Here is a 24,042-nt window from a genome sequence, read left to right on the forward strand (position 1 = left end):
ATTTCTTTATTGTTATTTGATGTTTAAAATGTTATGGATGGATTTCAACTTGAATCTCCCTCCACCAGTAATTCTTTAACTGCTTTATAATCAGATATTAATCCTAAATGTAATGTCAGGTAAGTATTTCATGAAATAAAATTGAAAATTTGTATTTTCAAGTTATAATTTTATGAATAAATACTTACCTGACATTACATGATCCCTCCCATCCACCCCACAGATTTCAAGTTTCCATAGGGCCGTTAGGCGCAAAAATGGAAACTGATTTCACGTGGGAATACCGGAAGTGTGTTCTGGTTGGTTAAAACTTCAGGAAGTTATTTGTTTCAATGCATTATGGATGTAAACAAATGCACACTTCCGGTTAAGCGAGTTCAAAAGGTAGGACGAAATGAAATCCTAAATGTAATGTCAGGTAAGTACTTCATGAAATAAAATAAGTTATTATGCCCCCCTTCGAAGAAGTGGGGGTATATTGCTTTTCCCATGTCGGTCGGTCGGTCCTGCCGTCGGTCCGTAGACCATGCCATTTCCGCTCAATTACTAGATAATGCTTTGGCTGATGGTCCCCATATTTGTTGAGGAGGTTGGTCATGACTAGTAGATGACCCCTATTGATTTTGGGGTCAGTAGGTCAAAGGTAAAGGTCACAGTGACCTCACCGTGAAAAGCTTGTTTTTAGAAGATATTTTGTGTGTAACATTGTCTCATTGACAACTACAGGGTTTACTCAATTCATGGACCCATGGGTCATATTGGTTCTGCCCCATGGCAATGATATACATGTATTCCATAACAAATTTACTATGCATTTTATACACATTTAATAATCTAATGTTATACATGTAATATTAAATTGGCTGTGTTTAGGGGGGCATACATGTTTTACAAACATACTAGTATCTTGTTAACATCTGCATTGCGCTACTCTACACTTATAGCTATATTCAGTGTCGTCACTCGAACTCAACCTCCACTCAAACTCGGGAAAGGCTTCCTTAAGGACGAATTGAGGACGCCTTGGTCAAGGTGACTCAAGTGTAGAATTGGTATTCATATTTGAAAGTCTTCCTCGACTTACCCGAGGAAGGTTTGAGTAGCAAATCACCCGTAAAATCACTGTTGTAGGTGATCTGTTCAATAAAATATACAATAGTTACATAATTCATTATGTATATCAATTGGATTTCAAGATAAGTATTGATTTGAAAGTATCATAAATATGAGTTTGGTACAGACATCATATGTACATGTACTTTTGAAAATGACTTCCAGAATAAAACGTTGACTAATGAGCAAGTGGTCTGTGTACAATAATAATTCATCTATATTTAATTATATTCTTGCTTCTACCATCAAATTGCTGAAGTATATCGATAGGATTAATTTATTCTACGTTTTTTGAAAATGTATTAATCAGGTTTTGAGTTATTTTCATGACTAGAAGCGCAGTTTGATTAATAGTGAACACTAATATAACTTGAAAATACAGAAAAAGAGGTACCGTTATGCTTATTTCTACGATATTCATTTATTCAGTTGATGCACATAAACTAATAACTTTCTTAACAGTTGATGAATTTGTCTTTACGTACAAAAATGGTTGTTACTATTAGATTGGTACTTTTGAATATTCTGAAATCTCTTCTGATGATGCTGAACGCCAACGACACTGGGATGCACAGGGGTACATATTATATCGATTATATATCACATACGTTACACCGGGGAATATTTCTTATACACATGTATCACCTTGGAGCACAAAACTCTTACATAACTCATTCATAAAGCGATAATGCCTTAGTACCCAGTTAGCATGATATTATTTATTTCCTAGTCTGTCTGTCTGTCTGTCTGTCTGTCTGTCTGTCTCTTGTTTTTATCTATATATATTTTACTATTTTTGTGTATATCGAACATTTACAGATCAAAATCGCTATAATTGTGAAGTGATGATCTGTATTTTCTTTCAGGCAAAGACTGTTTTTTTTTCGGTATAATAAAATAAATAACATATGGCTGTCGGGGTGATAGAGGATATTGCCAACCCTTGAACTGGCATATTACCCTCGGGTGCGCCTCGGTGTAATATACTCGTTCTCGTGTTGACAATATCCTCTATCAACCCGACTGTCATGTGTTAATTACATATCATTATACTTCAATATATCCTTCAATGTAAAACTTCCATAGGCCTACAATATGTTCTGATCGAATATCACCCTCCTATAATATATTCCCCGGGGAATATTTCTTATATCACCCTGGGGCACATAACTCTTACATAACTCTGTATTCATAATAGCAATAATGCCTTATTAATGGCAAAAATATACATACTAATACAATTTAAATAGTTAATAAAAAATCTTTATTTAGCAAAGAATCCCACGTGGAAAGCGAAAAGTTCGTGCGAAACCGTTACAAGCTTGTACATGTTCACGTGTATAAAAATTACTACATATGAAAATTTTATAGATAGATGATTAAAAATAATTGAAATTTTGTATCCATTAATAACAATTATAATGATTTGATTTTGTTGTTGTTATTTAGTTTCTAATGAAGAAATAACGATATGTCTGTCTGTCTGTTTGTCTTATTTTTATCAATACATTTTTGTGTTTACAGATCAAAATCGCTGTAATTTTGAAGTGTTTGTATAAATGATTTGGAACCTAAGGTTTTTTTCTGTATAATAAGATAAATAACATATGGCTGTCGGGGTGATAGGATAGAGGATATTGCCAACCCTTGAACTGGCATATTACCCTCGGCTGCGCCTCGGGGTAATATACAACTTCTTGGGTTGACAATATCCTCTATCACCCCGACAGCAACATGTTATTTATATATTATTATACCTCAATATATCCTTCAATGTAAAACTCCCATAGGCCTACAATGTGTTCTGATTGAATATCACCCTCCTAGAATATTTTCCCCGAGGAATATTTATTATATCACCCTGGGGTACATAACTCTTACATAACTCTGTATTGATAAAAACGATAATGCTTTAGTAACCAGTTAGCATAATGCAAAATGACAGCCATGTGTTATTTATATAATATTGTTAAGTTAATATTTGACATATATGTAATTTTTAAATGTACATGTTTGTATCCAACCAGCACAGCAAGAAAACATACTATTACGTCAGGTGTCTATTACGGTGGCACAGATGTGACACATGGGTGTCTTTATTTATCTTGTTCACACGAGATATTATCTTGTTCCCACAAGATATTATCTTGTTCCAACAATATATTATCTTGTTCCCACGAGATATTATCTTGTTCCCACAAAAAAATTATCTTGTTCCCACGAGATAATATCTTGTTCCCACGAAATAATTATCTTTTTCCACGACATAATTATAGCCAATCAGAAGCTGTAAAATGGTAATATAGCAGTTACTTCCCCTTATTTTGTTGAGCATTTACTTGATTATATATACATTATATTCATATATAACCATGTAGGTTGGTCTTGAAAGTGCCACACTGTAGGGACATACAAAACCATAACTACCAATTACTGGTGTTTAATAGCGCATACCCTTATCTGGTGACGCATTTGCGTGCAAACTGATCTGGGTCGACACTGGAGGGATACATGTAAGTAGCCTTTCAAAACTCTATATTTATATGGCGGTGGCCCCGCAGTGGCGTTCAGTCCACCACGCGCGAATGAGTAATAATGAAATACAAATGTCTTAAATCAATGTAGCATGAGAAGTACCGTCTTCGCAGCACTTAAGAGAAAAGTCACAAAACCCATTTAACGCGTGTTGCGTATATGCTTATAACGACCATTGTCGAATCATATCCCCCGACAAATAATTGCGTCATCCTGTCAAGGTCTGCACTGTTCGCTGTTGAATCAGTAGGTCAGTTTTTAACTGTCAAATCAGTTAACCCCTTGATTACTAGTAGCTCACATGGTCTTCAGTGTTGTTATATTTTCTGGTCCTTCGGTATCATTGATGCCAACACTATAAAGTGTTGAGAATTGAGTACCGCTCAAGCCGGTGCTAGGGGGCGTGAGGGATGTTGCACTTATTCATTATCCCTCATGTACAGACTCAATCAAACCGAGTCTGCAATTCTTATGTTATTTTGTTGTGATTAATGCTTCCGAGGGATCACTTTGTTTCCAGAATTTTATACAGGTTAACTGCTTTGTTGCCAGATAGAAGTGCATATTTTTCTTAACTTTTGACCACTTGACAGTAAAGGAATATGCAACTCTGTCCACGCCCCTATACCGTTCACAAACTTTCGGGACGGACACTTAGACACTCGGACAGACAATGGCAACGCTATATGGGGCACAAAAATATTGAAGAACACAAACAATGCTAAAACGTATTGCTTCGGTGAGTTAAGAAAGCACATGCTCCCCGCGCCCCATCCGGATCTGCAACTGGCCATGCACAATAATATATGATACATTTTACGTCGGGGGTAAACCAAAGGGTAAAATCACGGGTTAGTTGGATAGACTGTTACAGTATCCAATACAATAAATTACATATTAACATATGAAAAGTTGAGACATTTATCGTTAACCGATTTGGACATTTATGAGCACCTAATTTGTTGCGACATTTTTCGTTAATTTTTGGACATCTATCGTTAAAGGAGTTTTGGACATTTATCGGCGATTGAGACATTTATCGTCAATTTTTGGACATTTATCGTCATTTAGACATTTTTCGACGTTTGGACATATATCGGCGCCACACATACGTCACCGACAATGAAATGTCGTAGACTGCCACACGTTGCAATTGTATTAGCATACTACGACATTATAATTGTTGTCTTTTTTTTAGAAAATCAAACTTAATACAAACCATATCAAGGATTGAAGCAATGTATAAAAACAAGTATTCATAACCTATATTTGGCTGTTGGAATATTTGATTATATAAAATTTAATTGAATCCAGTTATCTTGCCATTTTTCCACTTAGTGTCTTTCCATACTTTGATATAGTTAAGTCTGGTTTGTTTTGCTGATGCGAGGGTACATCATCATGTGTGAAGACTTGACAATGATTTGTACTTTTTTTATTTTATATCTCTTTCTAAGTATTAATAAAACAAAGCTTTAATACGTATGTATGTCGCTTAGATTAAGGGAGCTTAACGTCATTATGTACGTGACAGACACAGAGAGTTGTTTCCCTTGTATACCAGAATATTCAATCTTACGCGTTCCAAAGTTCAGGTTGAGACAGGATGAAAGAAAGGTAAGACATTTTCTATTTTGTTTCCTTCAAATTGTAAATAATAACTTTATAATCATTTTTCTCTATTTAGATTAAATAGTCCACCTTTCATGTAAATTCAAATATAACAATACTAAAAAGTTAAATCATCTGAAATTTTGTGCTATTTTGGTACAAAAGAGTATTATTTATTCTAATAGAAATAGGATGCTATATATTAAAGAATTCATCGAATTATTCCTGTACACCAAGTTACAATAAAAAGTCGCGTAGATCATATTGGTTTAACAATCAATCGATATGTTGAATAAGTAGCATATTAGATATAATCGGTTGTTGCCTAAACAAAATTGTTTAAAATCGCTCGCCTTTCAATTCAGTAGACAATGGTTACCCGTGATTTATCCTATACTTTGATCATATCAAGTTCGTCATGAAAGAGACAAATAAATTGTAGAGTGGATATAGTATATAAAAAGAAGGCCTTTTCCGGCGGTATAAACTCTCAAATTGGATATCCGAAAAGGTAATGATTTTGCTTTCATGATACCCGATTGGATCACTCACTTTAGATCTGATCATCTGAACTAAAATATTTGTTTTATAATTATTAAGGTGTTTCTTAATTACGTATATCCATGTGAAACATTGAAAGATTTAACATATAAATAACAATGTGGCTGTAACTGTCAGCTAATTTCAACTTTATACTATGTAAGTTAGGAAATAGATAATTAGTGAATTGTTGTAGAATAATGCACAGTTTGAGTTCAAATGCGTAGTAATATTATCACGAAGGTCAACAGGCCTTAGTGATTAATTACAAAGCATTTGAACAAAAAACGTGGATTATAATACAATAATGCACGAATAATTAATATCTTTTTATATTCTAACACGTCATGTAAAAATGTAATTATTACATAGTTGGACTTTACGTTTGGTGATTAAATTCGCCTCAGAGTTTCCAATAGAAATGTTCTTTAAAGGCTGTTCCAGTGGGTTGAAAAAAACTGTCTTAAATCTACAGTGTGTAGAAACATTTTGAGAATAAGGAATATTGAAAACGTTGATAAAACTTTGTTTATTTATTTTATTTCACTTTATATTTTTCAAGCGAAATACAAAGTATTAATAGTGAAATAAATGTGAAATTTAACTCCTTTGCGACATTGAAATAGCGTTCGTTCTTGATTCGATTGTGTTTGCACGTGCTGTTAAGCGCTACATTGTGACGCCACGTAAACAACACTTTAAACGTCTGTACAGTGTTAACGACTGAATTAAAGATATTGGAGTTCGGATTAATTTTCTTAGTTAGACCATTTTCTTTCATTCTAGATAGTTTTCACAACTAAATTCGACAAAAAAAATTTATCAGATTTTACAAACAAAATGGCGTCGTCAATGTGTCGGTTTGAAAATACACAGGGAGGTAATAAGAACGGCGAGTGCATTGTTGTAGAATAATGCACGCTTCCGGCCTTCTTTGTTTATATAGAAAAATTTCCGATTGTGTTAGAATAAGAAATTGTTCCACCGCTGTCTTATTGTAGATGTCTTTTTCAGACAAACATGGATGTATCTCGAAAGATTATTGCTGAAACAAAGCAGAGCCTGGAATTATACTGCCTTCCATGTGATCAAGATGGTTTGAAAGTGTCGGTTCATGGATATTGTCGAGACTGCAAGGAACACCTCTGCAAAACTTGTTTTGAAAATCATACAAGGCCGAAGCCATGTAGGAATCACATTCTGCTTGATATAAACGCCATGCCAGATCAACTAACGACCGTTAATATAAATGAAAAAGCATATTCTGAAAACTGCACCAACCATATGGATAAACCACTGGAGTTCTATTGTAACAATCACAAAACTGTGGCATGCTATGTCTGTGTTGCACTCGAACATAAAGAATGCAAAGCAGAATATATTCCTGATATGCCAGGAAACGTTTCTCGTGAGTTGAAAGATTTGGACAAAAAGATGGAAGTGTTAGTCAAGAGATGTGAAAGTAACATTATGAAGGCTTCAGCTGCTAAAAAACAACTAGAACAAAGTCACAGAAAAGTTGTTGAGGACATACGGTTTTTTAGGAAGGAAATAAACGACCGTTTAGATCAGATTGAATCGGTGATGATCACAGAAGCTGAAGCCGTTGTAAACACAGCAAACTACAAATTGGAGAATATTACGGTTGCTTGCGAAAAATTAGCCGGAAAGGTGAAACGTTTACAGTCATTTCTTAACGCCTTGATGGAGGAAAGCAAGCTTAATAAGATTTTCACTGAATTGAAAAATGTCGGACCACATTTTATGACACTAGAAAGTGAAGAAATACAGATTGTCAAAGATAATATGGCATTTGACGACATTCGATTTGATCGGAACGGAGAGCTACTTGAGCAGCTGAAAAATGAGAACAGCTTTGGAACAATTTCAACATACAGAAAACCATCAGCAGATACTGAAATATGTGTCAAATATGATAGATCGCTCAACGTGAAATTTCCTTCTGATAAATCGCAAAGTAATGTTGTTGGGATGGCAATGGTTTCTTCCACGCGAATGATCATTGCTGATTATAATAACAACAAAATTAAAACAATAGATGTAGAAACTGGAACGCTGGTGTCAGAGAAAACCCTGACTTCAGCACCACTCGATGTTACAAAACTTCCAGAAAATAAACTTGGTGTTGCTTTACCTAATGAAAAGTGTATCCAGATAATGTCTCATACCGATACAAGTTTGCCTTTAGATCGTCGTATAGATGTGGGAGAAAGATTTTTTTGTGTAGCTTATTGTCAGGACAAGCTGGTAGTGGGCAGAAATTGTAATCCAGGGAAGCTGGTTATTCTAGATTTAGACGGACAAATAATACAGGTGTTTGATACTCCTGGATTGTTTGATGGACCTAAAAGGATTGTTATCAGCAGAGATGAGATGTTCATGTATGTATCTGATTACTCTCGTAGCAAAGATAGCAAGTGTGTAAAGATAGACTGGGAAGGTAATGTTGTGCAAAGATTTGAGGATCAAGGATGTGAAGGCCCTATAGGAGTACAAGAGTTGGAAGATGGTACTTTGTTAGTTTGCTTATACTCCAGTCGCAAAATTGTCAGATTGTCGAGCAGCTTCAAAGAATGTAAGATCACTGGATTAGAGGACATAGACCTTTCCTATCAACAAATTGTAACATACAGTGAAAGTAATCACAAGTTATATGTTAGTTGTTCTTCTGAGCACGAAAATGTTTTAAAGCATACAATAGAAGTATTCAAAATGTGAGATGGATAATTGGTATGTTTTAAATGTGAATATATGCTGCAATGTTGTAAATTGTATATGATCAGTGAAAGACACATTATATCATTGGGAACATACTAAATGAAATATCTTTTTTTTTCAGGTAATTGATAAATGGTGATCATCATTTATATATCATTTTAAAGAACAACTTTTATCCAGTAAATATTTCCTTTTCTTATTAAATAAATACTTCTGCTTCGAAGTATTTAATTAATATTCCTGCTTCAAAGAAGTGTAAAATCTATATATCTTGTCTTTTTCGTAAAATTTAATATTACTTTGTTTTATATTTAATTACTATAAAAATTAGTTAGGTCTTTTTTGATTCCATGAAGTAATAATGTGTCAATACATACAATAGATTTGTAATAATTACTAAATGATTAACGATGACTTTATCGGTGATTTTGAAAATTGTTTTACTATTTATATGCCACATGGTTTGATATCAGCTGAATATGAAAGCATTTTTAACCTTCGATATTTACTATCTTGAAGAATCTTCACATTCTTAATGCTACATTTCATATTGATAAAAAAACTTTTTTAAACAATAGGAGGTTTACCTCATTATTTGTAAATTATATTATGTATTGTGATAGTAAAATGGCATGCTATGTAATGCTGTTTTCGCCAATAATTACAGTATATAAAACTCATGTTTGTATGATGTATGATGTACTGAGATGAATAAATTTGTTTACATGTAATTTGATTAAATCTGAGTGGAGTTTCGTTAACATGCCTGGTTAATCATTCGTTTATTCAATTCAATTGAGTTGTTTACAATAATACATCAACACGTAAATGACATAAAATGTGAAAAATGAAAAAAAAAAAATAGAATAGTATAGTAAATTATCCTCATTTGGATGGAGACGTACCGCATGCAACATCTTACGGGGTTTATATATCTCAGTTAATTAGATTCGCTAGAGCTTGTAGCAACGTAATGGATTTTAACGAGCGAAATATTTTCATTACCGGTAAGCTACTAAAACAGGGCTACCGCTATTATAAATTACGTAAATATTTTACAAAGTTTTACAATCGTAACTTTGATTTAATTTCAAAATTCAATAGTGATCTAAAAACACTTCTGCGACAAGGGATTAGCCAGCCTGATTTTTACGGGGATGTTGTTTACAAACTTCGTAAGATCTTGGGTCATTGTAATTTTTCTGTTGTGTTTACTAAAATTATTAAACGTTTTATTAAAAGGGGTTATGACCCTACTATTTTAAGACATACCGCATGCTTAGTGTTCAACCATTTACAGTTGGACACTACGCTTTCCTCTTTTGATTACATCTGACGGACCAAGTGGGAGACTATATGATGGACAGTTCTTAAAAGCCCTTTGGGACTGAATTGCCTTAATGTTTGTCTTCTGCCTTGCTTCGTCGGGCCCTTGTAGGTGATTTTTCTTGTTGCTCTGTCTTCCTTTAAAGACATCGAGTACTTTTGTTATGGTCATTGGGTTTACTTTTATATGTTTCTACATGATCATTTTGGTGTTTTTACTTATTTAACCATTTGTAACCATAACAACTGTCAGAATTTCACTTGGCGGGGATTCATTTTATTTTACACTGTCTTGTTTATAGGAACAATAGTGGGGCTAAGAGCGAGGTTTGGTGCACCATTAACCGGTTTTAAACTCCCCAGTAGTCATTATTATGCTGCTGACCGTTCAAAGGCGGCGCCCCTCTGTGTTCCTTAGATGTTTGTCTATGTTATCTTATACTGTTTGGTGACACTTTAGCTTGTGTCTCTTGTTGTTTCTCGTCTACGGTAAGTATCTTCCCCTTTGTCCCTAGTTTTTTATTTATTTTATTTATTCCCCCCCCCTTCCCCGTGTCTCATGTCCCCTTCCCCTGTGCCTTTTGACTTTATGGGCCTAATATTAAATCATTTATTTGTTTTCGTTTAGTTCCTTATCAGCTACTAATTATTTATTCTTATGTAGTGGTTTGCCTGCCCGTGCTCTGCCTTATGCCCTGTCCTATTTTTCTTTGGGGTCCTCCTGGGCTCCTTGCCGCTGGCGCTTGTTGCTGGATCGGGTGGGGGCTGCGTTCATTGAACGCCGCCTTTCCTTGTCGATCTTGTTTTTCATATTTCACACGATTAAAAGATTTAAAATTGGAAGTAAGTAATTTGGTTAAGTTATCAGACACAATTAATTTCGCGCCTAATTGCGTTCTAATAGCTTAGAAATATAATCATAATGATGTGAAGGATTTGCCAATTAAATCTGCATAACAGAGTCTTTACAAATATCTAAACTGATGAAATCATTAATCAAGTAATATATTAAAGTAACTGTAACAAGATTGCATTTGTAATAAAAATGCTTTGCGCCTACAATAATGCAACTAAAGAAGTAGACCTTTTTATTTTTATACATTTGAACTTTGCCATAATGCAAGAGGGTCTAGTGAATTTTGGGGTCAAGATCATAGTTGAGCATTTCAAATGAAAGACAATGTGCAGATGTGTCTAATATTCATATTCAAAGGCCAAGGTGTAATAACTAAATTTTAATAAGAATATCGTTATTTACTGTATTATTTAGCTGTATTAAACTTTAAAATGCAGTTGCAGTAAATTTCTTAAATACTATCTTTTCAATTAATATTTACCTATTTCAGGAAACATAAAAATACATGCATAACTTAAAAAAAATCATAACATAGATGTTGTAAATAATAATTTCCTTATAATGTGCTCAGCTCTTTCATAAATATCCCTGCAAAGCAAACATTACTCTTTAGGTCATAACCTCTAATCATTTCTATAGATAGATTCTTTGAAAGCAAACATCTCTCTTGCCATTCAAGGTTATTAGACAAAATCCCAGCTATTGGATATGTTAGAAAGATTGCATAACATGTATACATGTACAAGTGGGCCATACTATCGCTCCTCTGAATATAAATACTCTTAATGACAAGGGTCAAGAAATATTGTAAACTTCAAGCGAAAGCAGATATAAAATGTAAATCTTAAACTGATATCACTAAGTGAATTTTACCTGAAATAGTGCACGAGTAAAACAATAGTTACTAAAGAAGTCATTGGTTGCTAAACACAATCAGTGGTTTCCATAAAAGTGAGTATGTATAAAATTCAATGGTATATTTACCCGTTGCTATAGAAAGTAAATATTTGCTATGGAAGTCACTGGTTGCTATGTAAAGAGTCAATCTTTGCCAGGGAAGTCACTGGCTGCTATAGACATTTACAATTTGTTATATAAAGCCATTGGCTGCTAAAATGTCACTAGTTGTTAAAGATGTCAGTGGTTGCTATAAGAAGTAAACGGTAGCAATAAGAGTTGTCGGTTGCTATGAAAAGCCAATGGTTCTAATAGATAGTCAACAGCTGCTATGGAAATTTAACGGTTGCTATGAGAGTTACTTATGGCTATTTGAAGTCATAATTTGCTTCGGAAGTTTATGTTTGCTATGAAAGTTCAATAGCTTTTTTGGAAGTCAATGCTTCCTATGAAAAGTCAATGGTTGCATCAGAAGTCACAGGTTGCTATTGAAAGTCAACAGATGCTATGGAAATTCAATGGTTGCATTGGCAAGTCACAGGATGTCATGGAAAGTTACTGGGTGCTAGAAAGTCTACGGGTGCAGAGGCACGTCATTATTTGCTATGCTAAAAGTTGTTACGGAAAGCAAATGGCTGCATGGGGAGTCACTTGTTGCTATGAAAAGCCAATGGTGCCTATCTAAAATCAATGGTTGCCATGGAAAGTCAATTTAAGCTTAAAGAGTGACCTTTCGCTTTTTAAAGTCACTGTTTACAGTAAGTGAATGGTTAGTTTAGAAAGTCACCAATTGCCATAGAAGTTTATAGTTTCTATGGAAGTTCAGTGGTTGCTATTGAAGATAATTGTCACTTAGTAAAGTCAATGGTTGCAATAAAAGTCAGTGGTTGCAATTAAAACTCAGTGGTTGCTATGGAAAGTCAATGGTTTCTATGGCATGACACTGGATGCTGTGGAAGTCAATGTTTGCTAGGGAAAGTATGTGGTTATTACTGAAAGTCAATCATGGCTAATGAATCTCAATGGTTGCAATCCAAAAGGTACTGGTTGCTATAGAACCCTATAGTTGCTATGGAATGTTCCCGGATGCTATTAAAATCAATGGTTACAATGCATAGTTACTTGTTGCAATGAAAATTTACTGTTTGCTATGAAGTAACTGGTTTCTATGGAAAGTTAGTCTTTGCTATTGAAGTCAACTGTTGCTATGGAAAGTCAATAGTTGCAATAGAAAGGTAAATAAATGTTTACTGTAGAAAGTCACCGTTTGCTATGGAAGTATATGGTTTTTATGAAAAGTCACTGATAGCTATAAACAGTCGCCGGTTGCTATTAGAATCACTGGTTGCAAGGGAAGGTTAATGATTTTCATGGAAAGTCACTGTTTGCTATGGAATATTAGCGGTTGCAATGGAAAATCACATGTTGCTATGAAATGTAACTGGTTGTTATGGAAGTCACTGGTTGCTATGGAAAGTCAATGGTAGCCATGGAAAGGCACTGGTTGCTATGGAAAGATACTTGTTGTTTGTAAAAGTGGTCTATGGCAGCCATGGAAAGTCAATGGTTTATATGTTTTTCACTTATTGCTATGTAAGTCATTAGTTGCTAGGGGAGGCGATGGTTTCTATGGAAAGTCACTGGTTGCTCTGAAAAGTAAGATATAAGGAAAATCTTTGTCCCCCCGGAGTGGAGTTGATTTTTACTCAACGTTTATGCAACGTTATTAATTGAATTTTTGGCGAACTTGATTCAGTTGTTTATTCAAAAGGTCAAGGTCACAGATGAATGTCAAAAGTCATGATACTGCATTAAAAGTTATGTCCATTCCTATACTTCCCACTCATTTACAGATTTTAAAAAGATTTGCTTAACTCTGCAAAACTTAAAACACTTTTTAAGGAGAACAATTTTGTACATAAAAGGTCAAGTTTGAAGGTAAAATGTCATTATGATATATTCATGGTAGTGTTTATTCATCAATTATGCTATTCTTGGACGGACTTAACTAACAAGTCATAATTTTTGGCAAATTAAGAAGACCAGTTTGACAGCTAGAAAAGTGAAATTTAAGCTTGTATATCAAAATAGTACTTTGACACTTTTTCTGGTTATATTAGTGTCATCCATTCAAAGATGCATGTTTTGAGAGTACAATGTATACGAAAGTTTGTGTTAATAATTGTCGACTGTTTTGATTGTTACAGACATATCTTGTTATAATCATCAAATTCTTTTACTATGTTACTAAAGCATCATCAGCTTTTGGAGCATAACTGCCGATGAAAGTGTTATTGTTTTCGTTTCAAACACGCGCACTCCATTTCATATTGTGCTGTCTCAAGATTTCAACTTTACTATAATTATGAGAATGTTTCCAAATGTATGCAACATAATCCGATTGCTTGGGTTTCTTGCTGTGCGCTTAATGTACAAGAGCAGTTTTTATAGCTAGTTTTAGGACATGATAGCACCAACAACAGAAGGTTGATAAATGACACACAATTAAGTCAATCGTTATGTCCATATGTAGTCCGCCTGCTTAGCTCAGTGGGCAGAACAACATATTAATAATAAGGAGTTGCTTGCTTGATCCTGGAACGAAGTAAATTTCTCTTTGAAAATAGACCTCTGACATTGAGTCTAAATGTCATTTGTCTCTCACAGCTTATTCAAAAATCATTCGAGATAAGCAGGTGGTCAATGGCTAGTTTATAATCAAGGAAATCCGATTAGGTGGGCTGAAAGCCGAAATAAGACCAAAACGTTCGTTATTTTCTGTTTCGCCCGTTGTTTTCTCGTGAGGGCAAACACATTTTTACTCGCAATTAGAACTACATGGTAAAAATCTTAAAGTAAAAAGTCAAGAAACAATAATTATATGGTATTTTGTAATTTTGGTGTCCACATTGGCGGCCATCTTGATTTTTGTACTTTTGCCCGGGCTGCGTAATTTAAGAAAAAACGTTTTAAGAAACTTCAAACAAAATGCTTTATTATAATAATGGAGATTTTTCTTTTTGTGATACAATAAATTGCAATAAAACCTCGCCATCTCTGACTAATTGTAGGGATATAAACACATTTATACGCCAATAACATGCTATTTAGGTAATTTCCCTTGCCACTTGAGCCAAATGATAAAATTATAGTATAAAGGTATACAAAACACGTATATTAATTTCAATTTCAAGACATGTTCTTTACAAATAAAAAAGGACGCATTTCTAGAGAATTATTGCTTACCAAAAATTGCAATATGTGTCCCCCTGTTGAGTTTGGACATCATTATTATTTAACAACAACAACAGAACTATTATCATCATCATAATCATTATCATTATAAATGACATTTATTTATACTTGGATATATCACCAGTAAATGAAATTAGTTGTAGCAAGCATCTTTCAATTTATGTTTTCATATTTGCATTATTTTACAAACTAAATTATATACAGTATATGTATTTCCTAAAATCGCCATATGATCACAACTACGGGTGTTTTTAAACTCAATATTTTAACATTTTATGTGGAATAAAGAATGCTAATGAAAACTAGAGTTATGGGCGTGGACTGTAGTTTGCACTTTCTATTACTATCCATATATATATTTTTAGACTAAGGACTTCATAGCCGTAACAATACTGACATAATTGATATGTGCATCATATGATTCAGTTTTTCGCCATAATATTTTTACAAACTCTCAATCCAGAATTATCTTATCAATTTTAATACAAATGTTTATTCGTTTCAAGCCGTATTTAAGAAGTTAAGAGCAACCGATAAAACGATTTTTGAATCAGTCTTGTGTAACAACCGCGACTCAATCAATGTGCTATTTTTTCTGCACCAGTAAAGCTGGAATGTTGCCATATGACTTTTACAGTGTAAGTGAAATGCAAAACCCAGAAAAAACACCAGAATACAGAACATCTTTATTGCTCTGACTTTAAGCTTTCGTCAAGAAACGATATAAGCCAATGTATGTTGTTTTACACATTTACTTTAAACATCATCGCCAACAGAGCTGGTTAGATATTTTAGAAAATCATTGTTTTCTGTAGGTAATTTGAGCTAAATATATTCTTAACTTGATTTTATTATAATCTTACATAAATCATGCCCCAGGAGTCTTATAAACTATTCTGTAAAAAGCTTTTTGTCCCCCTCCCCTGAAACTAAAAGGGTATTAAGTATATTTATTTACTTTTATTCTGATGTATCATTTTTGAGTGCATATGCTAAAAAAGTCATGAACATTTGGTCAAACATTGCCCTGTAATTTGAGATTTTCCCACAACTGTTGTGAGAGAAAGAGGTGAAGTAAAGACTTTTTTCAAAGCCTTGTAGTATTTTGAATTCTTTGAATGAATGATAAAGATATATTATTTCTTGTAAATTATCAAATGTTAAATTTAAATTTGATTGACCTAATAATTTATATTTACATTACATTATATATTGATAACTTATCGTATGCGGCATATTTCATGTAATGTGAATAAATAATATTAAAGGTTAATTGTTGAATTGTGAACCAAACAAACATATCCTATCTTATCAAACTTAGTATTTTGACAAAATTTTCTTGTACTTAAAATTTGATTACTTTAATAAATTCTTTTTTTCAATATGCTAAGCCATATCAAACAAAGAATGTTGACCAGATTTTCTTGAAATTTATCCTAACGTTATTATTTCCCATTTGTCACACAGGCTTTATTAAAAGAATACATTAAATAAGTTCAAAGAATGAATGTGGGATTATATTTTGCACCGACAAAGTGTGTCATGTTATTATTCATGACAGAATACAGGTATTGATTGATATTACAATGTGTGTTGTTAAGTCAATAAACAGGACAAAATAAATAATTATTTTGAAATCTTTATAAACATAAGTATTTATTTTATAATGTTGTTAAACATGACATTCACGATTTACTTTTACTGTCAAACTCACTTGCATCGTACATTTTTTGATGTGTTGATGCATATCGCAGACATAAAAATGGATGTTGTTTAACAAGACATATGTTTGATGAACGTTCATTATTACAACTGTGTTAAAGACCTACACGACTTAAGATCACCCTGTGAATAAAGACCATTTTTCGGCTGACCTTCATTGATTTAATGGAATTAAAATCAACACAATTAACTGTGTTCATTCACATGGCAACACAATTAACTATACCGATAAACATGAAAACATAATCAGCTATATGGTAAAATAACATTGCTTTATAGACCTACATAATTAATGTCCGTAGATCAAAATTGATACACACACTGGACAATTGATAGTTTACAAAGACTGATAAAAACTAAAAAAATTTCTTCCTGCCTTATATATATATATATAAATGTCTCTGTAGTCAGAAGTTGTCCTTCTTTTGATTTATAGCTTTTCGAAAAGAAACCCGATTTAAACATAAAATCAAAAAGATTGTCTATAGTACGTATTGTTATATAAATCATGGGGTCTAGGGCATATAGTTTCTCTGATCTTTATTCATTTAAGATTATTCTCTGTCGATCTTAAGCATAGATGAGTAATACATACATTGTTTCGGATATTTTAAATTATTAAATGAGTAAATAAACTTTTGATTCATTAAGTTCTTATATTTATTTTCCATTGCATACTTATTACTTTTGTGTCGGGCATGTATATTATGAACAAATGTACATTAAAATAAAAAAAAATGATGACACACTTTATTTTAGTTAATATTTTTGTAAACGTTAGAACACATGCTTATTTACAACTAAAAGAGCAGTTTTTATGCCACTTTCTACTTAAAAGGATAGATTATCTAAATTTATAAAAGCGCTCATGCTTTTAAGGGCGAAAATCTCACATGTCATATCTGAAAGACAAACAGTACGCCCCTGCGAACTAGAATTTAAACTTCCGCGTTCCAAAGTTTGGTGAAAGACGTACTGAAAGAAAGGTGAGTTTTTTCTACAGTATTTCAAAATAATATTGCAAAATAAATATGTTTAAGCACGATAAACTTACTAGTCAAGATAAATAGTAACACGAGCCTTATTGATAATTTTAAGATACGTTATATATGTGATATAGTGAAACAACTGAACAATATAAATCAGATCACGTGACATTGTTTTTGTAAATAAAAAAATACAAACCGGGTTTCTTTACTTGAAAAAACATTTTAAATAATAATTAATTGACGTTTACAATGAAAGTTCAATTAAAAATCCAAGATGAATAAATAAAGAAGTTAAAAGGTTTAACTTTACAATAAAGGGGACATTAGCTGATAAATATGTGACATGTTTAAGCTTGCAAACGAAATTCTTTCGAGATCGCATTGAGAAATGCATATTGAGATATTGGATTACAAACAGTAAATTCGATGTATTTAATGTAAGTCATAAATGTTTAAACATATTTATTTCCCAGGAATATATATATAATAATATATATTTATCTTTATTTCATATTGTTCAGAACCTTGATATGTCGTCGGAGGAAAATTGATTAGTAATTTATTTCCATTTAAGAAAATGGAGGTATCTGGAAAGGTAACTTCGACATTAAAGACGAACTTAAACCTCTACTGTATTACGTGTGATACAGATGGATTAAAGGAGCCAGCTTACGGATTTTGTCAAGACTGCCAAGAACATCTTTGCAAAAGTTGCTTTCAACATCACAGAAGGTCAAAGCTATCTAGAAACCACGTACTGCTTGATAAAGACGCTATGCCAACACAACAAATGGCCGTTGACGACGTAAATGCAGAAGTAATTACGGACAACTGTACCAACCATAGGGATAAACCACTGGAGTTCTATTGTAACAATCACAAAACTGTAGCATGTTATGTCTGTGTTACACTTGAACACAAACAATGTAAAGTTGACTATATTCCTGATGTTTCAGGTAACGTATCTGGCGAGTGGATAGATTTGAACAAAAAGATGGAAGATTTAGTCAAGAAATGTGAAAATAACATTATGAAGGCTTCAGCTGCTACAAAGCAACTAGAACAAAGTCGTGGAAAAGTTGTTGAAGACATACGGCTCTTGAGAAAAGAAATAAACGATCGTTTAGATCAGATGGAATCGATGATGATAAAAGAAGCTGAAGCTGTTGTTAACACAGCAAACTACAAACTCGAGAATATCCAGGTTGCTTGTGAAAAAATAGCCGAGGAAGTAAAACGTTCACAGTCATTTCTAAATTCCCTGAAGGAAGCAAAAAAGCAGAATAAGCTTTTTATTGTTATGAAGAACGTCACACCACGTATGATGACACTGGAAAGTGAAGAAATACAGATTGTCCAAGATAATATGACATATGACACCATTCAATTTGATCGGAACCAAAAGCTACTTGATCGCTTGAAAAATGGGGAAAAATTTGGAACAATTTCAACATACCGAAAATCATCAGAAGATACTGAAATATGTGTGAATTATGAAAGATCGCACAAGGTGACTTTTCCTTCTGATAAAGAAAAAAGCAGTGTCATTGGGATGGTAATGGTTTCTGCCACACAAATTGTCATCGCTGATTACGGTAATAAAAAAATTAAAACGATAGATGTAAACACAGGATCGTTTTTGTCAGAGAAGACGCTGTCTTCAGCACCATGGGATGTTATAAAACTTCCACAGAATAAACTTGCAGTTACATTGCCTGATGAAAAATGTCTCCAGGTAATGTCTTATACCGATACAAGTTTGTCATTAGATCATCGAATAGATGTCGGAGAATGGTGTTATTGTGTAGCTTATAGTCAGGGCAAGCTAGTAGTGGGCTGTAATTATAATCCAGGAAAGCTGGTTATTCTGGGTTTAGATGGGCAATTGAAACAGGTGTTTGATACTCCTAGATTGTTTGATGGACCTGAAAAGATTATAATTAGCAGAGATGAGAAGTTCATGTATGCGGTTGATGATAACTCCGATAGAAAAAATGGCAAATGTATTAAGATAGACTGGCAAGGTAATGTTGTACAAAGATTTGAGGATCAAGAATATGTATTTCCTAAAGGAATACAGGAGCTGGAAGATGGTACGTTGTTAGTTTGTTTCTACGACAGTGACAAAATTGTCAGACTGTCAAGCAGCTTCAGAAAATGTGAGATTATAGGATTAGAGAAAATAGACTTCCGTTATCCAAAGGCTGTAACATACAGTAAAAGTAATCACAAATTATATGTAAGTTGTTCGTCTCAGCGGGGGTGTATTTCAAATTATACAATAAAAGTATTCAATGTGAAATAGACTAATGGTATGTTTTGAATGTGAATATTAGCTGCAATAAGGCACATTCATTGATGGGTCTACACATCAAATAAGTAGCAACACAATCAATTCAAAAACACATTTAGATAAATATTGTATACTAAAAGTAGATATGATTTTTGTTAAATTCAAATATGTAATAATTGATGATCATCATTTACATTCCATGTTAAAGAACAACCATTTCAGTTACATATGTATATCTCCAGTGAATATTTCCATTTTGAATTTAATTTATGATTCTACTTTGAAGAAGTGTTAACCCAATTTTCCTTTTTTAGGGTATGTAAATAAGGAATATTATTTTGACCTGCTTAAATATAATAAGCAAATGTTGCATATCTCTTAATATTCCATGACAAAACAGAAAAAATAACATTTCAGTACGTATGGGCAGACAAGTGTTTGATTTGTAATAGTAACTAAATGATAATTGTTGACTTCATCAGTGATTTTTAAAAGAATCTTACTATTAACATGTCACGTGGTTTGATATCAGCTGTATATGAAAGTAAACTTGTGGACCATAGATACTTATTATGTTGCAGAATTGTTACATTCAAAAAAATTTCATACTGATCAAGAAAAAGAAAAACTTTTAAACAAAAGAAGGTTATCCCAATTATTTGTGTATTGTGACAGTAAATGACATGCTATGTAGTATTGTTTTTTACAAATAATAACTGTATACAAAACTCATGCTTGTATGATGTATGATGTACTGAGATGAATAAATGTGATTGATTTGATACGATTTGATTTGAATTACGTTTACATCCCTGGTTAATCAATCAATTATTTTATTTAATTGTGTGGTATAATAATTGAAATAGAATGTTACAAAGATTTTATAATTTTAACGATCAAAATTAATTCATTATAGATTCAGTACAGGAACGTTTGGGCAAATACTAATGAGTGGTGTGTGTTGAGCCCTCTTCGAAATAACGGTTCATGGAATAGATAAATAACACATTTATACAAGCAATTCTTCAAGTCCATTATCTTGGATTTTGCATTATCGCATGATGCGTTGATTTGTCTTTGATGTTCCTCAGCTGTTATGTATGTCAATAACATGTTTTTTATATTTTTGATTTGAAATGTGTTCGTAAGTATTTTTTCAGATTTAGGGCCTGATAGCTTAACAAGACTAATATATAATTAATATGTGGCTTAGTAACTTATACTTGTTGTATATTTCTTAATTCATTTTTTTCACCCTATTTATATTTGCCTAAACGGTATTATGGGCGTAGCCAGGCACCACCGTCAAAGAACAGACCGATTCTGCAACATTTTAAAGTTTGCTGTTTAAAAATTTCTTTACGAATTTCTATTTTCTATTGAATTTTTCGTGTCATAAGTGATGAACGTTCTTAGCGTTTTCTTATGTTTCTGTATTCTTTTTTAATTCACGCAATTTCTTTTCAAATTTAGATAACCAAATCCGTAATTTAAATAAATCGTTAATCAAAATAATATGATGCGATATATTAATCTATTAAAATATTATGGTTTTAAAATATATGTCAACATTTAAAAGATTTGCATGATAAAATGATTTAACCATATTAAAATAATGAAATATTAAACATATATAATTAAAGTAAAGAATCATCTTTATAGATTAACATTTACAGTATTTATGCAAACACTAGGTTGTCGCACGTGCAATATGCTGTTACGATACGGTTCCGTAATCGCATCTCAATGAAAACCACGAGAACTTCATTCAGTTTATATGTAAGCATTTGAACCAGTAAGCATTTGAACACAAAATATATACTTAGATAACAAGGGAAATGTTTACACAGAAGAAGGGTATTTGTTTTTGTTTTTAATTTCTCTTTTCTTTTTTGAAATGTCCGTCAATATTATTTGTAATACAATTATTTGTTCTATGTTCCATAAAATATAAATGTATTTCTAATTGCTTTGTTTTATCTCTCTATAGAGTATGTTTGTTTGTCCTTAAATTATGATAGTTTAATTACAGAGCTTTGTGTCTAAATGCTTTTAATCAAACACTTCGGTTAAATGTGTTATTACAGTAATAAAAGACGATTGTTATTTACTTTCGATGTATGAAATGAAAGAAATTGTTTATCTTTTTGAAAGGGTATTTTCCATCAATCACATGGTCAGAAAGATTTGAATTTCACAGGAAGATGTTATTGTCACCGTTTCAGAAGGAAAAACTTGAATACTCCTTCAACTTCTTTGGTCATTGTGACTCTTTGCTTCTATTTAACTGAAAACTTAAACCAATTTAAGTTTTCTACCTATAACGACTCATTACCATTTGCAAATATAGTACAATAGTGATAGCCATAGCCGATTTCAACTATAGTACCATGTCATGACGACTAGTTACCAATTCCAAAAATTGTAGCATGTCGAGCCTACTTATAACCAATGCGTTGCAGGTTATGATGACAAATAACTAATTCAAACTATAGTATCATGTCTTAACAACCGATTACAGCTATAGTGTCATCTATTGACAAACCATAACCAATTCCAACTTAAGTGACGACGCAAAAACAATTCCAACATAAGTATCATGTCGTCACAACCCATAACAAATGCCAACTACAACTATGCATCATGTCGTGACCACCTATAAACAGTTTCATCATGTGGAAACCAATAACCAATTAAAAATAAGAAAGCCTGGCGTGACGACCAATAACCAATTGAAAATAAAGTATTTGGTTATGACGAACATAACTTATTCTAACTATAGTATCATGTCATGACGAGTCATAACCGATTCTGACTGTTTTATCGTTTCGATGGTCCGAAACCAATGACAACTACAATAACCCATGTCGTGACTCATTTACAAGTTTACAGGACCTTATTTCTCACGATCTAGAATTATCATATACGTTTCAAGTCGTATATATGAAGTTAACAGCAACATATCAGACGAAATTTCTTTGGAACCAGTCTCCAGATCTAATTAAGCCATCTGTTACAAACACGACTAAATGATCTGGTTTTTTTCTGATAAAATTTCAAAACTTTTTATTTAGATTCTGATGACAACGGACAATTGGAATTAAGTGACCTTGATGGATTTATGAAGATAACAGTTTACATTAAAAACAATACAATAAGACTATAGAATAACGAATAAGAATAAATAAATAAGAATAAATGTATTTATTTGCAACTACCTAGTATGTTACTATTTTAAATTTGATAAGTCTACAAACGTTTTAGTCCGAACCTTTCCGTGGCAACAATATCGCAATTAGTCATTTTTTTTTATTAATTATAAGTGGATGTTAAACAAGGAAAAAATAAAACATATAGTATGAATATAAACAATTGAAACATGTAATCCCCAAATGAACTAAAGTCTTTATACTTTCATTGACTTATTTAATATAAAGCAAGTTTTTTCATTAAATAACATTAAATAATCTTAAACATCAAAGCTACTTCATGACTTGACTTACAATCGATCTAAAAAGATTAGCAGATATATTAAAATTGGTACAAAAACCAAGACCATCATTTTCTTCTGTATTTGTTAAATAATCAATCGAAATTTTGCATGTAATTGATTATATTGAAAGCATTTAACTGTATACGCAACAGAAAGTTCAAGACTTTACTGGTTGGTCCGAATCCTCTCCTCAAGCTCGAGAATCTAATGAAGTACATAAGTGTTTCTTCTCAACTCTAGTCAAGAAAATGGACAAAGCTTAACATGGTTTTTCATCTTTCTGATTGTAAACATACTTTGATTTAATTAGTTTAAGATATCATATGATACTGTAACATGTACGTTTGCTGCTATTTTAGTCAGTATTTCAGTAGATACATCGTACGATGTATTTTATGTTAGTTATAAACCTGAGGTTTAAACATATTAATTTCCCAGGAATATATATAATTATCTTTATTTCATATTGTTCAGAACTTTGATGTCGTCTGCGGGAAATTGATCAGTAATTTCTTTTCGTTTAAGAAAATGGAGGTGTCGGGAAAGGTAACTTCGACATCAAATACGAACTTTAACCTCTACTGTATTCCGTGTGACACAGATGGATTAAAGGAGCCGGCTTACCGATTTTGTCAGGACTGCCAGGAACATCTTTGCCAAACTTGTTTTCAAC

At 32.6% G+C, this 24,042-nt stretch overlaps 2 protein-coding genes across 2 annotated transcripts; both read left to right on the top strand.

The window, feature by feature from the left end:
- The first annotated feature begins 5,546 nt into the window (after positions 1-5,546).
- On the top strand, positions 5,547-8,639 carry LOC132727469 (uncharacterized). Its single transcript, XM_060712998.1, has 2 exons — positions 5,547-5,770; positions 6,814-8,639. Exon 2 carries the CDS (start codon positions 6,820-6,822, stop codon positions 8,536-8,538), a length of 1,719 nt encoding a protein of 572 aa, XP_060568981.1. The 5' UTR covers positions 5,547-5,770; positions 6,814-6,819; the 3' UTR covers positions 8,539-8,639.
- An 8,894-nt stretch (positions 8,640-17,533) lies between these two features.
- On the top strand, positions 17,534-20,485 carry LOC132727470 (uncharacterized). Its single transcript, XM_060712999.1, has 2 exons — positions 17,534-17,580; positions 18,158-20,485. Exon 2 carries the CDS (start codon positions 18,161-18,163, stop codon positions 19,886-19,888), a length of 1,728 nt encoding a protein of 575 aa, XP_060568982.1. The 5' UTR covers positions 17,534-17,580; positions 18,158-18,160; the 3' UTR covers positions 19,889-20,485.
- Positions 20,486-24,042: the final 3,557 nt, after the last annotated feature.

The sequence above is a fragment of the Ruditapes philippinarum genome, unplaced genomic scaffold (genome assembly GCF_026571515.1).
Source record: "Ruditapes philippinarum isolate M1 unplaced genomic scaffold, ASM2657151v2 ctg6055_1_1_1_1, whole genome shotgun sequence".
Lineage (NCBI taxonomy): Eukaryota > Metazoa > Mollusca > Bivalvia > Venerida > Veneridae > Ruditapes > Ruditapes philippinarum.

Bases quoted from the DNA above. Each gene is read 5' to 3' on its own strand.
- LOC132727469 (XM_060712998.1), top strand. From the start codon at position 6,820: ATGGATGTATCTCGAAAGATTATTGCTGAAACAAAGCAGAGCCTGGAA.
- LOC132727470 (XM_060712999.1), top strand. From the start codon at position 18,161: ATGGAGGTATCTGGAAAGGTAACTTCGACATTAAAGACGAACTTAAAC.